Here is a 12145-nt window from a genome sequence, read left to right as displayed (position 1 = left end):
ACTATAACAGAGTTACACCTTTGGTGCACAATTTGCCAGAGATGGTGGAAGACATTTACTCTTCTGAAAACACAGAGTCCCTACATACGTCTTCAAATTGGGTCTCCCTAATAACAGAAATCTGTGGGGTCTATATGCAGCCAGTAAATGACCTTAAAATACAGATAGAAGTTATCACTAAAGAGAAAAGTGATGTTCCAATAAGACTTGCCAGGCCATGTGAATGGTGCAGAACCTCTGGAGTACTTGCCTCTGCAATGTGGCTGACATCTGACTGTTCCTTACTCATGAGTGTTGAGCCTTCAAACTATGCTGGAGTTCTAGAAAGCCCAGTAACCACTACTCTGCAACAACCCATGTTAGTAAAGTCCAATGGTGAAAATATGTGTGACCAATCAAGAGAAAACTGGGGCTTCTACTTCTAGAGGGTGTTGGTGAAAAGCTAAGAAAGAAATTGCATGCAACCTAATCTCAGGTACATATAGGCTAATTATGATCTGGAATTCCCTGTTTAAACATATACTATAGTAAACAAGAGAGAAGACTTCAAAATGTCTCCTAGATCTAGCCGTACCCTACAGAACATTAATGCTTGTGTAGGGGAATTGGAGCTAATATAGAGCTGTACCAGTAGTTGCGATCAAACGTGAACCCATCCACCATACAGTACTCTGCCTTCAGTCCTGTTATTTCCCAGCAACCCCACTCCTGCACCTGTGGCCAAGTAATTATGCATTGCTTTAAGCAATAAGCTACAATAGATATTATGCCTTAGCATTGTATACATGCCTATGCTACTGCTGCAGGGGTCAGGCCTTCTCATGACATGGTGATTGGAGAAATGCATAGCATCACAATAACTAAACTGAAGTAGTGGTGGTGATTCTGTAAATGCAGAATAAGTAGCACTCATCATATTGTTGCACCTTCACAGTGAGTGCACCATCTTCAGTGAGGCTCGTGCCTGCTTCCTGCAGCTGCTTTGTTCCCATTGTGAATGGTCACTTGCAGGTTCAGCCTTGGATAACTGCCAAAATAACTCAAATCACACAAACCAGAAATTTGGGAGAGCAGATAATCCTCATCAACTTTCATTTTGCAGGATCAAACTGACTTTCCCTTTTATTTGGTGTTGACAATGAACTCTAATAGAGCCTGTTTCTCTAATCTTCTCTCCAGCACTGTGCATGCCAATGTGGGTTTATAATGTAAATACCAACAGTTGAAGTTCTTCTACATTGAGGGGGTTTTATTTTTCCTTTATGAGTGACTTTTCTCTCTCAAACCCAGCTGCTAAACAGAATGATCAGGGCCAGGAAAATAAATAACCATTTTAATTAGCATGGTTACTTCTTTTTGCCTTCCCCTCCATATGATATGGGGTAGATTTTTGGAGTAATCTACAGAAGAAGAAGAAAGGGCTTCATGGAGCCTTTTGCTCAGCACTAGTAAAACTGTCTCCTACTGAACAAATGTAGAGGTGTGGGACTTACCTATTAGCAGGAAGAGAGTGGGAGAAGGGTAGTTTGTTGCAGCACCACCCATAGCTAGAGGGATGTTTGTTTAAACTTCTTTTCAAATCTACTATCCCAATAGATAACCTGTTTTTTATTACAATTGAAATAAACTACTTTAAACCAAGCCTGAACTTTATTGCTCTTCCTTATTAACTGTATTTTCCTCAAGGTGGACATGAGGGGAAGTGTGGCAAGTGAAACTTAAAATAAACCTAAATAAAGTGTTCTATTAAACATCAGTTAGAATCTTTGTGTCTTAAGTTCACTAAAGTTCCACCTGACTTAAAAAATCCTCCAGAGACTCACTAGCATGCTCTAGCATATATGACAGGTTTCAGAGTAGCAGCCATGTTAGTCTGTACTGGCAAAAAGGAGTACTTGTGGCACCTTAGAGACTAACAAATTTATTTGAGCATAAGCTTTCGTGAGCTACAGCTCACTTCATCAGAGTATGGATTTCCATTGTGGAAGAGGGGTAAGAATACTGAACATTTAATAAGTGGCCACAATGTAAAATCATTTCATTTCTTCCTGTGTTCACCAAGGTCAGAATGGAAGTAAGAGAGCAGATTGAAGGTTTAGGGTTTTTTTAGTACTCTGAGGGTTGCACTCTTGTGCTTAAGGAAAACTAAGTTATTGGAGGATGACTATTCTTGAATGCTGAAATTTGCTGGGAAGAAAAATGGTTTTGCTCGTTTTTCTTCCCTGGTGTTACAATCACTGCAGTGTAACTATAAAATGGCGACCGTTAGGCTTCAGTGTGGTGCATACAGCCTTGTTTGGAAACACCAACAATGTTAATTATTTTACTAGGACTGATTCAGTAGCTCACAGCCTACACTAAACGGGCACTAGGGCTTATGCCTCCGACTACATCTATGAAGTATCTCCATAGCAGCATAAGCCTTGCTCTTTAGTCAATTTTTTTCCCCTTAAATTCAATGTTTTCAGGTTCTTCTGTAAAAACTTCTTGTACACAATTGAACTTTGCTCTTTAGATTTCTTCTCAGACAAATTAGAGGTGGAAAAAGACCTGTGTCTAGCTCCCTGGGCTTTATTTCTACAACTGATAGTAAGCTGAAAGTTGCCACTGGAGACAGTGAACAAACGCTCTTGAAATCTGGACCTCATGGTCCATCTCTTCAACGTGCCGAAGTCCAAAGCTAGGGCACAATGTCTGAAAACCCCCAAAGTGCGTGGTGAGCATTACTGAAGCTTAAAATGCTGGAGGATTCCTCAGAGCATAAATCAGTGTCTACCTCTACCAAATCCTAGCCCCATGTTAAAACAGAAAAAATTCAGAGCCCCCATCTAGCCATGTAGAATAGAAATAGGCTCAGGAGGCCAGGAGCTCTGTTCATGACCTCTCAAGCCTGACATTAAACATCTCTCAGTTTTTTGCTGCCGATTATTTTGATTGTAAATTTTAGAAGTGCACGTAACATAGATAACAGTGAGTGAAAAGAGTTATGGGCCTCACTTTTAGGGTCATTTGACACATATGCAAGCCCAGATGTGTCCATCAGGGAAGGGAAGTGTTCCGGGCCAAGGTGCTCGAAGCAGTGCTTACACACAGCTGTGAGTTATTGGTTTTACTGAAGGTTAGTGACCCACCCGCAACAGGGACTTCAAGCGTTACAGTCACGGAGGCGGGGAACCCAGCACACCGGAGCTCTGCCTGGGACGGAGTCCAACGGAGGGGCAGACAGTCAGCATTAATAAGCATTACACAAAAACAGCTCATGAATATAAAATTAGGTGCTTCTTAAAGGGGGGCTTTCTACTACCTAGCAACGGGCCATGCAAGGCAGCTGTGTCCTTCAAGAACTATTTCCTACAATGACAAAGCAGCTGTGTCCCTCAAAAACTCTCTTTATCCCTCAGTAACGAAGCAGCTATCTATGTCCCACAGTAACCTCTCGGCTCGAGAAAGCAGAAGTTCCCTGGCTAGGCCGTAACAGAGTCTTTCGCAGTCCCTTACAGGAAGTAACCTAGTCTCCTTCCATCTCTCCTGCATTTCATATCCATAATAGTGTCAAAGGGCTTACCTTTGATTTACTTCAGGGAACTGCATGAGACTATATTTCAGGGTGAAGCTTTTCCTCACAGTTCAAATTTTCCATTTCACTGCCTCTAGCACCACCCTAAATAATTATTCTTAATATTTGCCCTCTTCAGGCATGCTTCTTTCTTCCACACATGACTCACCGGTGTAAAAATAACTTAAATGAACCCATCCCTCCAGGTCCTTACTCCTGCCTTGTTGCTTAAGTGGTTCTTTCCTTCTTTCTGAGGCTCCAAACCTAATTCAATAATTTAGGTTTACAGGTTATTTCCTTTAGACAAATTTTTGTCTAGATGGGTTCAAAACTACAACCCACTATTTCTGAAGTTGTTTTATTTGTATTTGACTTGAGATGGAGGTAAGAGAGCAAGCTTCCCTGTATTGCCCCCACTCTGCCTCAGGCTCGTCTTGGAGGATGACCAGTCATAGATACTATCTTCATGTTCAGTCAGTTTTGACTTTCCTGCTGAGACAGCTAAATACAAATAGGAACAAGTGGCAGTTAGGTAGGTGGTTTTTAGGGTAGACATCTGTTCCCCAGTCTATACTAAGTTCAAAAACATCTGTAATATACTAATTATAACCAGAACAAATGTGGTAAAAAGGCAGCTATATTTAGTATCCATGTAGAAGAAAGATTGGTCAGACTGTATAAAATTCATTAAATAGCTGTTGTTCCATCTTTACTCATATATACACCGTTTTGAAGAGCTCTAACCTTAAGATCCATATTTAATCATCCTGTGAAAACTTAGGGAACTAATTTTTGGATAGCCTTTAATATACTGTCAAGTGATCTGAAACTCATAAGTTATCTATACAAGGCCTACTTTCAACTTACAGCAAGGATCAGTTTAAGTATACAACAGCACCTTTAACATGTAGTTTAGGGGTCCATAACGTGGCAGGTGTGAATGCACAACTCAGCTATTTTAGTGGAAGCTGAGAGACTACTGACAACCTAGCTCTTCAGTCTTTTTTCATTGGAGCTCTAGAATCTCTAAAGCAGTGCTCATCAACTGAATCATAAAAAGGGTTCAGTTCAATCATCCCCCTGTAATTTATTCTAAGTCTGGCACTCTGGAGAAAGTTGCCACTTGCTTCATTCCTCCCTCAAGGCAGCAGGGCTCGGGGGTCTCACATAAGAATCTTAGTCAGGCTCCACTAAAACCTGATATTACCCACCCTCTCAATGGAAGACACTCCGCACTCCAACGATCAGGCTGCTTGTCAATGACAGGCTCCTTATGTTGCCAGACTTGGCACACAGGTCACAAGCCATGTGGTGCCATCAGCCTAAGAGGTACAGTTTCCCAATACAATGCAGGTTGGGCTTTTATCCCCCAGGAATAGTCCTGCATATGTACCTCTGTGTAAGCATGGCTCATTGAGTTCTTACAGCCACATGATCAGCCCATCGAAGACCTGTGTTGCCCTGTGTACAGGAGTTCAGAAGTCTCAAACGCCAAATGGGAATACAGAACAGCAAAGCTCTTTAATTACTAATGCAAATTTTGTTATGCATTTGATATTCAAATTACTTGAAGACCACAGGAAGTTTAGATGGATACTCCATGTGGCAACATTCTGCAGTCCAAATACCAATCTCATTTGATGAGGCTTTTAGAAGGCTTAGGTGCCTTCTAGTAAGCTTTAGGGCACCAGGAAGTCGTGCACTTCACTGGAAGGAATATTAGAGGCAACATCCATGTTCAGAACTCACATCCCACAAAAAGCTCCTCGGAGGCAGAGAATGGCAGATTCTGTGCATGCGGAACATGGATCAAGTGAGACAGTATTCAGAAATTGCAGGTTGTTTTGCTGCCCTAGAAATTTCTGAAGATAAAGGAGCCAAATAAGTAACAATCTAGTAAAGAGGTATTTTGAGAGCAGCAGAGTTTAAAATGTTAGCGACTACTGTGTAACCAAAAGCTATTTGGTTGGGTGAGTCAGATTTTTGGGTCTGCCAGCTTTAAGTGTCCCTTTAAGGAATGAACAGAATAAAACCACTATCTTTAGCATATGCAATCAGAAGAGACACCCCTCAAGGTATTTGCCATAAGAAGTTTGGTAGGGCTATTAGCTTATGTCAATGATGCCACTCTCAGAGGTAGAAATAATACCCATTCAAAAAAAATCCCAAGTGGATCTAAATTCAAAGTCTTTGCAGGCATGTTGATATTAATGCAAAGTTACAGTAACCAGCACAGCCGACATGTGCGAGGAAGTATATCACTGGAGGTGATGAAACTGTTCTGAAAGTTAGCATTCTGTGTACAAGGTACATTCTCACTTACGTATGCAGGTGGTTCATATCTATTCCATGTAGATTAAGCAATGCGTGCAGTTCATCATGCCTGTGTAATAGTAATATTGGCATGACATCTCCCTTGCCTTCCTTTTTAAAAGCAGTGTTTGCTCAATTTCAACTTGTTCCACTGAATTAATTTGGGCTTTTCTTGTTTCTGGTTACAGGTGATTTATACAGGAGATCTGCAAGTTAAGTACCACATATGGTAAAACTGGTTTTAGTAGGTTAGCATCATTCATTATTGAAGACCTGGGTAATGTTTCACCATCATTCTCCATTCCTTGAAAATTTAAAAGCATTAATGGAAGTAATTCTCTAGAGCAAGTCATGGCAAGAACAATGCTTATAGAAATGAAATAAAGAACCACAAATCATGCTACGGAATTTATTTAATGTAGTAGGCACCATCACACCATCACACACCATTACCACATGTAACTAGAGCCATCTAAAAACCACATCCAATTCTCCCTCAAACCATCAATATCACCAGAAACTCTGGCAAGAAGCCTAGCCTCTAGCAAGTCAACTTTACACCAGTCCATCTGACAACTTACCCATGCCCTGGAGGTTAAAACTAACACTGTAGACTAGATTAAAGACACTGAATTTTACTACTATTTATCAGTTAGAAAACGTTATTTTGTTACTCTGTGCAGAGGACTGCAACACCACGTTCATAGAAACTGCGAGGATCTTCCTTGGTGGCTATTTCAAAGTCAACAGTGAAGATCAGATCAGCACGGGTGAAGTTCAGATAAACTGGTAATGTAACCTGGAAAAAAGAAATTAGGTATTTATTAAAATGTGGATAAGACAGATGAATGCAAGATAAAAGTCAAAGGGAAGACAGCGGTCCCCACCACCGGAAATTATAAAGAGACATTCCATATTGAACTTTGCCCATCCTTCCCCAACCAAGATCAACGGTACTCCTAAGAACGAACTCCCAGCCTGCCAGGCTAAAGTGTACTTTTTATAATACATTTCTAAGGTGGTGTTCAGACTTCTCAGGACCCAATGCTTCATGAGTTTACATTTCTTGATACCCCACAGCTAGCCACAAAGAGTGGTAGCAATACTGGATCTGTTTGCCAGACTCCTAGGAATTGTAACCCCCAGGTTGAAAGTTCATATTGGAAAGGAACATCTGTGGTACCACAAAATGTAAGACTAATGAAAGGGAAGCAGGTATTTCCCCATTTTTATTCTACGGCACCAGGGAAAGTAGAATTTAAAGCCGATGAGCCACTACTGAAAGGAGTCACAGAATGACAAAACATTTGTCTCCACATTACTTACCACATTAGCCTTTTTATCTGCATTTGTCTGCTTGATCCAGCGAAGCTGTGTTATGGGCAATATAGTTGAGATAGCATTTGAAAGGGACAGTTTATTGTTACTGCATGTAGCTCCCTGAAGCTTCAAACCTGTGAGTTAAGTAGTATGAAAATGTGAGGTCTTTTCTGAAAGTGAAGTGTATGCACATTTAAAGGAACTTCCCTTTTCTACTCTATTTTCAAGTCCAGTGGTAGATTCACCCATCTAAAATATGGTAATTGATATTTAGACCTACGGTTAAAATGGGAGACCTAATTTATACAGATGAAAAAATACTCCAGAAAAGGTAACAGTGAAGGCTACTAGAGGAATAAAAAAAGCCACCAGAGCACTACCTCTAACATATTGACTGTTAGTTATTTGCATTTATCCATATTGTACTACTACTGACAATGTTCATTCATAAGGATTCTCAACCCCTATGCACTAGCATAGCAAAGTTTTCCATTATCATGTTTTTAAATAATTCAGAATCCCCCATAGAAATTGACTTCCAATGCTACTTCTAGTGCAACTGCAATCAAACTTTCACTGTGCTTGCTAAAAGAAAAGGAGTACTTGTGGCACCTTAGAGACTAACAAATTTGAGCATAAGCTTTCGTGAGCTACAGCTCACTTCATCGGAGGCATTTGGTGGAAAAATCTCCCCTCTGTATTTTCCACCAAATGCCTCCGATGAAGTGAGCTGTAGCTCACGAAAGCTTATGCTCAAATAAATTTGTTAGTCTCTAAGGTGCCACAAGTACTCCTTTTCTTTTTGCGAATACAGACTAACACGGCTGCTACTCTGAAAACTGTGCTTGTTAACTCCCTTCGGTGTTATGCATTTGATATAGTCCGTACCAGCATTTTTACAGAAGATAAATACCCAGTGTTAAGGGCTAAGAGCACCTGTTTCCTTCCCTTCCACCTTGTAAAAAGCACATCAGCTAGCCTGTGACTGCAAAACTGCAAGCATCCAGGACTGCATTCTGAGTAGTTGTAACATTGACTTCTAGACAAAGTTCTTCCAGGGACCAGCTGTTTGCTTGAGCTACATATTGTCTTGTAGCAGTAATATAAGCCTCAGGTATGAACAAGCCACCCAGGCACACATGGATGTTCTATTAAAAGAATTGTATGTTTTAGAAATTTCTATAATAGCTACTGCAATGGCACTTAGCTGCATTCAATATCTGTTTAAATAAAAAGCTGCACTAAAATATGGACCATCTTGCAAACTATGTATGGCTTGTTTCCTCAGATGAAGATTTACCCTCAAAGGACATTTCCTACTAACATACACATGTAGAAACAATGTTAGGAATCCTAAAGTCTGTTTTATAGGAAAGAATTAGCATTTTCAGAAGAGTTCAACATTTGTAAGTAGTTCTATTGCATATCTATAAGTAGAATTAGAAATACAAAATTCTTAACGTGTTAACGTTTCCCACAAGGCTGTGCTATAAGGTATTGTCGTCTTTGAGTACATGCAGTGTATTCCATGCACGTGCTCAGCACACCAAAGCCAGAGAACTTTGCCTAGCAGTACCTATAGAGGCTGGACTCATGCCTTGGGACTCCTCCCCTGGGTATTTAAAGGCAGCACCTCCCTGATCCTCCTCAGTTCCGTCTCACCGCCCATGGCTTGAATTGGAGCTTTGAGTGTTGTTCTCACCTCGCGTTTTAATCGCAGTTTTCTGAGCGTTATTTCTTCTAGATCAGCCGTTCTCAGACTATGGGTCGGGACCCCCTTTGAATGGGGTCACCAGGGCTGGCTTAGACTTGCTGAGGCCCTGGGCTGAAGCATGAACCCCACTGCCCAGGACCAAAGCCAAAAGGGACTCAGGCTTCGGTCCCCCTGTTGGGGTCGTGAAGTAATTTTTGTTGTCCGAGGCGGGTCATGGTGCAATGAAATTTGAGAACCCCTGTTCTCAATAACAGTAGCTTAGATTTTGTTTAGTGTCAGTATAGTGTTTGAATAGCAGGCTGCCCTGTGTGATACCCTCACCAGGGTTCAAGCACCATCTGTCACGTGAGGGGTCATCCTCACACAGTGTTTGTGGTATCTCAGTGAGGGACACATTATGGAATGGTGCTCCATTTGTAAGGTTTTTTGGGTTATTTTGTTAAAAAAGGTTTCAGGTGGTGAGAGACTTATGGTGGAAGCAGCACTTTCTGGAGCGGGCCTCAAGCACTGAGGCTCTTGTCCGATTGGTGGCCACCTTCGTAACTAGCAAGTAACTGAGCTCCATGTTCAGACTCTGGTGTTTCACTCAAGAGGAAGAGGAGTTACTCTCCATAAGACTAATTGGGACCATTCCAGGGCTCAGGGAGACTCTTCCTCATCTTTTAAGAGGAGCACTAACTGGTAACGTACTCCTGGAATGCAGAATGGAGCAGGTCCATCTAACCCGGGGTTCTCAAACTGGGGATCATAACCCCTCAGGGGAGTCACAAGGTTATTACTTGGGGGGTTGTGAGCTATCAGAACCACCCCAAGCCTCGCATCACCTCCAGCATTTATAATAGTGTTAAATATTTTTTTAAAAAATGTGTTTTTAATTCATAGGTTTGCTGTGCGAAAGGGATCACCAGTACAAAAGTTTGAGAACCACTGGTCTAACCACTCCCTGCTACCATACTGAGACCAGCAAGAGCCTGTACCATTGACTCCAACTCTGGCCATGGGGTGTTCGTTGAGTCCAGTACCAATAACGTCAGGACCGGAGCAGACTGTCTCCGTGCTGGTAGCATATCAGACAACATCAGACCTGCTTTGCCTCTCAGTCCCTGACACTCCACTAGTTCAGGAATTTTTCTGGGGCCGTAGCAGACAGGCAGTGCATACTCCAATGTGCTGTGTCAGAAGGCGATCAGACTCTGCCCGTTTTGCATCAACGAAAACAATCACTGTGGCCTGTCATTTACCTGGGATCCAGAATCACCTGGCAGATGCCCTCAGTAGAAAAACTTTCCTTGAATTACAAATAGCCTAAAAAGCCCTGTGTCCTACCTCTGCAGTTTGGGAATTCTGACCTGTTCAAGACAGACAAGAAATGCCATCTATTTTGCTCTTGAGGGCGTGGGTCTCAGTCCAGGCCTCCAATTGAGGCTTTTCACCTGATGCTGGGAATCAGCACTCCTGTATGCCTTTTCCTCCCATTCCAATCATCATCATTCTCAAGCTGAAACTGGATCATGCCAAGCTCATTCTCATTGTTCCAATGTGGCAGAAACAATTCTCTGATGTCCACAGATTATTGGTTTGGCCTTCCATATCTCTTCTTCACTCTGACCTTTCTTTCTTTCTCTCTTTTTTTTCAGAAAGCTCCTTTCCTTGTGGTAACAATCTGCTAGGAGCATTTGTGAACTGCAAGCTCTGATGGCGGAGCATTCTGACACAATTTTCCAAAAACAAAGTAACCCTGCAGTCGCACCATAGATTTTTATCTAAAGTGGTTTCTCAGTTTTACTTGAAACTAATTGTATTTCTACCAGTGTTGTTCTTTGAGCCAAATTCAACCCCAGATGAACAGCATCTTTCATGAGCAAGGAGGAAAACCTTTCATGGTGACAAGCAAGGTAGGCTAATTCCAGCAGTTCCTTTCCCCCCCCTGCTGCTGGTGATGGCTTATCTTAAGTGATCACTCTCCTTACAATGTGTATGATAAACCCATTGTTTCATGTTCTCTGTGTGTGTATATCAACCTTCCCTCTGTATTTTCCACCAAATGCATCCGATGAAGTGAGCTGTAGCTCACGAAAGCTTATGCTCTAATAAATTTGTTAGTCTCTAAGGTGCCACAAGTACTCCTTTTCTTTTTGCGAATACAGACTAACACGGCTGCTACTCTGAAACCTTCCTATATCATGACAGCAAACGAAGCAGCTCAGATTAGGAATTTGCAGGGCTGCCATTGGATCCTGTGCACGTATGTTTAAAACCACTATGCCACTTATGCTAAATCCAGATCAGATGAAAAAAATTGAAGGTGCACTCCTTGTTTAAACATACTCCAAGCCCCACCTCCTGCAAATACTGCCTGAGAGTCACCTACATGAAATTCATGGCTGCATCTACTTGAAGGAATTAGAAACGGGTACTTATCTGTAGTGTATTCTTCTGGATGTGATGCAGATACGTATTCCACAACTCACCCTCTGCATCAGAGTCTTTACTCTTGACACTTGGTGCGAAGGAAATGAGCAAGGTTGGGGGACGCACCAACCTTATATAGCCACAGTAGAGGCTAGGGTCACAGGGCACGAGTGCTGCCACTACATGTATTGCTAGTCAGTTATTTGCTTGGGTGCTCTGGACATGCACACACCTCCATGGAATACATGGCTATATCACGTTTTGAACAACAGTTACAGAACAGCAAGTAAGACTATGCAAGTCAACCTACGCTATGCAACTCGACCCAAGATATGTTGACTTGCATAACGTAGCTGGAGTTACCACGGGGTCTACACTGCAGGAGGGTGACAGCAGAAACTCTCCCGTCGACTTACCTTACTCTTCTTGTTGGGGGCCGCAGCGGCTCGGCGCCGGGCCCGGCTCTCACCCTTGAGCGTGGAGCGCTCCACCAGCACGGTGTGCACCTGCGGGTCGGAGAGGAACTTGCGCATCTGCTCCAGGGTGCCCTTCTCCTCCATCGCCATCTCTAGCGCGGCCGGGGCCTCCCCGCCGTCCTCCAGCAGCAGCGGCACCAGCTTGCGCAGGTGCTTCTGCAGCACCGAGACATCGGCCACATTCTGCACCGCCGAGCCCGGCACGTCCAGGCCGCCATCCTCGCCGCCCCCGCCGGGCCCGCGTCCGACATACTGAGAGAGCCAGACGCAACTCAGAGGCTGCTTCCGCTGCTGAGCCGCCGCCCGGTACTACTGAGCCAGCCGCATCCAACACCCCGCCCTGTAATCACCTCC

General features: G+C 42.8%; 1 protein-coding gene and 1 long non-coding RNA gene across 2 annotated transcripts; one reads left to right on the top strand and one right to left on the bottom strand.

Moving 5' to 3' along the window:
- The first annotated feature begins 444 nt into the window (after positions 1-444).
- LOC122460590 lies at positions 445-1641 on the top strand. The gene is made up of 2 exons (XR_006281994.1): positions 445-475; positions 935-1641. It is a non-coding gene; the product is annotated as an uncharacterized LOC122460590 (long non-coding RNA).
- A 4623-nt stretch (positions 1642-6264) lies between these two features.
- LOC119857562 (cytoplasmic dynein 1 heavy chain 1-like) lies at positions 6265-12145 on the bottom strand. The gene is made up of 4 exons (XM_038406655.2): positions 11732-12145; positions 8169-8337; positions 7196-7323; positions 6265-6668 (listed from the first exon to the last, which is right to left on the bottom strand). Exons 1-4 carry the CDS (start codon positions 11879-11881, stop codon positions 6540-6542), a joined length of 576 nt encoding a protein of 191 aa, XP_038262583.1. The 5' UTR covers positions 11882-12145; the 3' UTR covers positions 6265-6539.

Source organism: Dermochelys coriacea, chromosome 6, assembly GCF_009764565.3.
Source record: "Dermochelys coriacea isolate rDerCor1 chromosome 6, rDerCor1.pri.v4, whole genome shotgun sequence".
Classification (NCBI taxonomy): Eukaryota; Metazoa; Chordata; order Testudines; family Dermochelyidae; genus Dermochelys; species Dermochelys coriacea.
This window is presented reverse-complemented; position numbering and strand designations above follow the sequence as displayed.

What these genes read in the sequence shown, in the direction of transcription:
- LOC119857562 (XM_038406655.2), bottom strand. Translation starts at nt 11,881, where the DNA reads ATGGCGATGGAGGAGAAGGGCACCCTGGAGCAGATGCGCAAGTTCCTC. An exon ending in TTGCAGTTTTGCAGTCACAG is followed by an intron (nt 7,324 to 8,168) that starts GCTAGCTGATGT and finishes CTTAACTCACAG; the next exon opens with GTTTGAAGCTTCAGGGAGCT. An exon ending in CAGATAAAAAGGCTAATGTG is followed by an intron (nt 6,669 to 7,195) that starts GTAAGTAATGTG and finishes TCTTTTTTCCAG; the next exon opens with GTTACATTACCAGTTTATCT.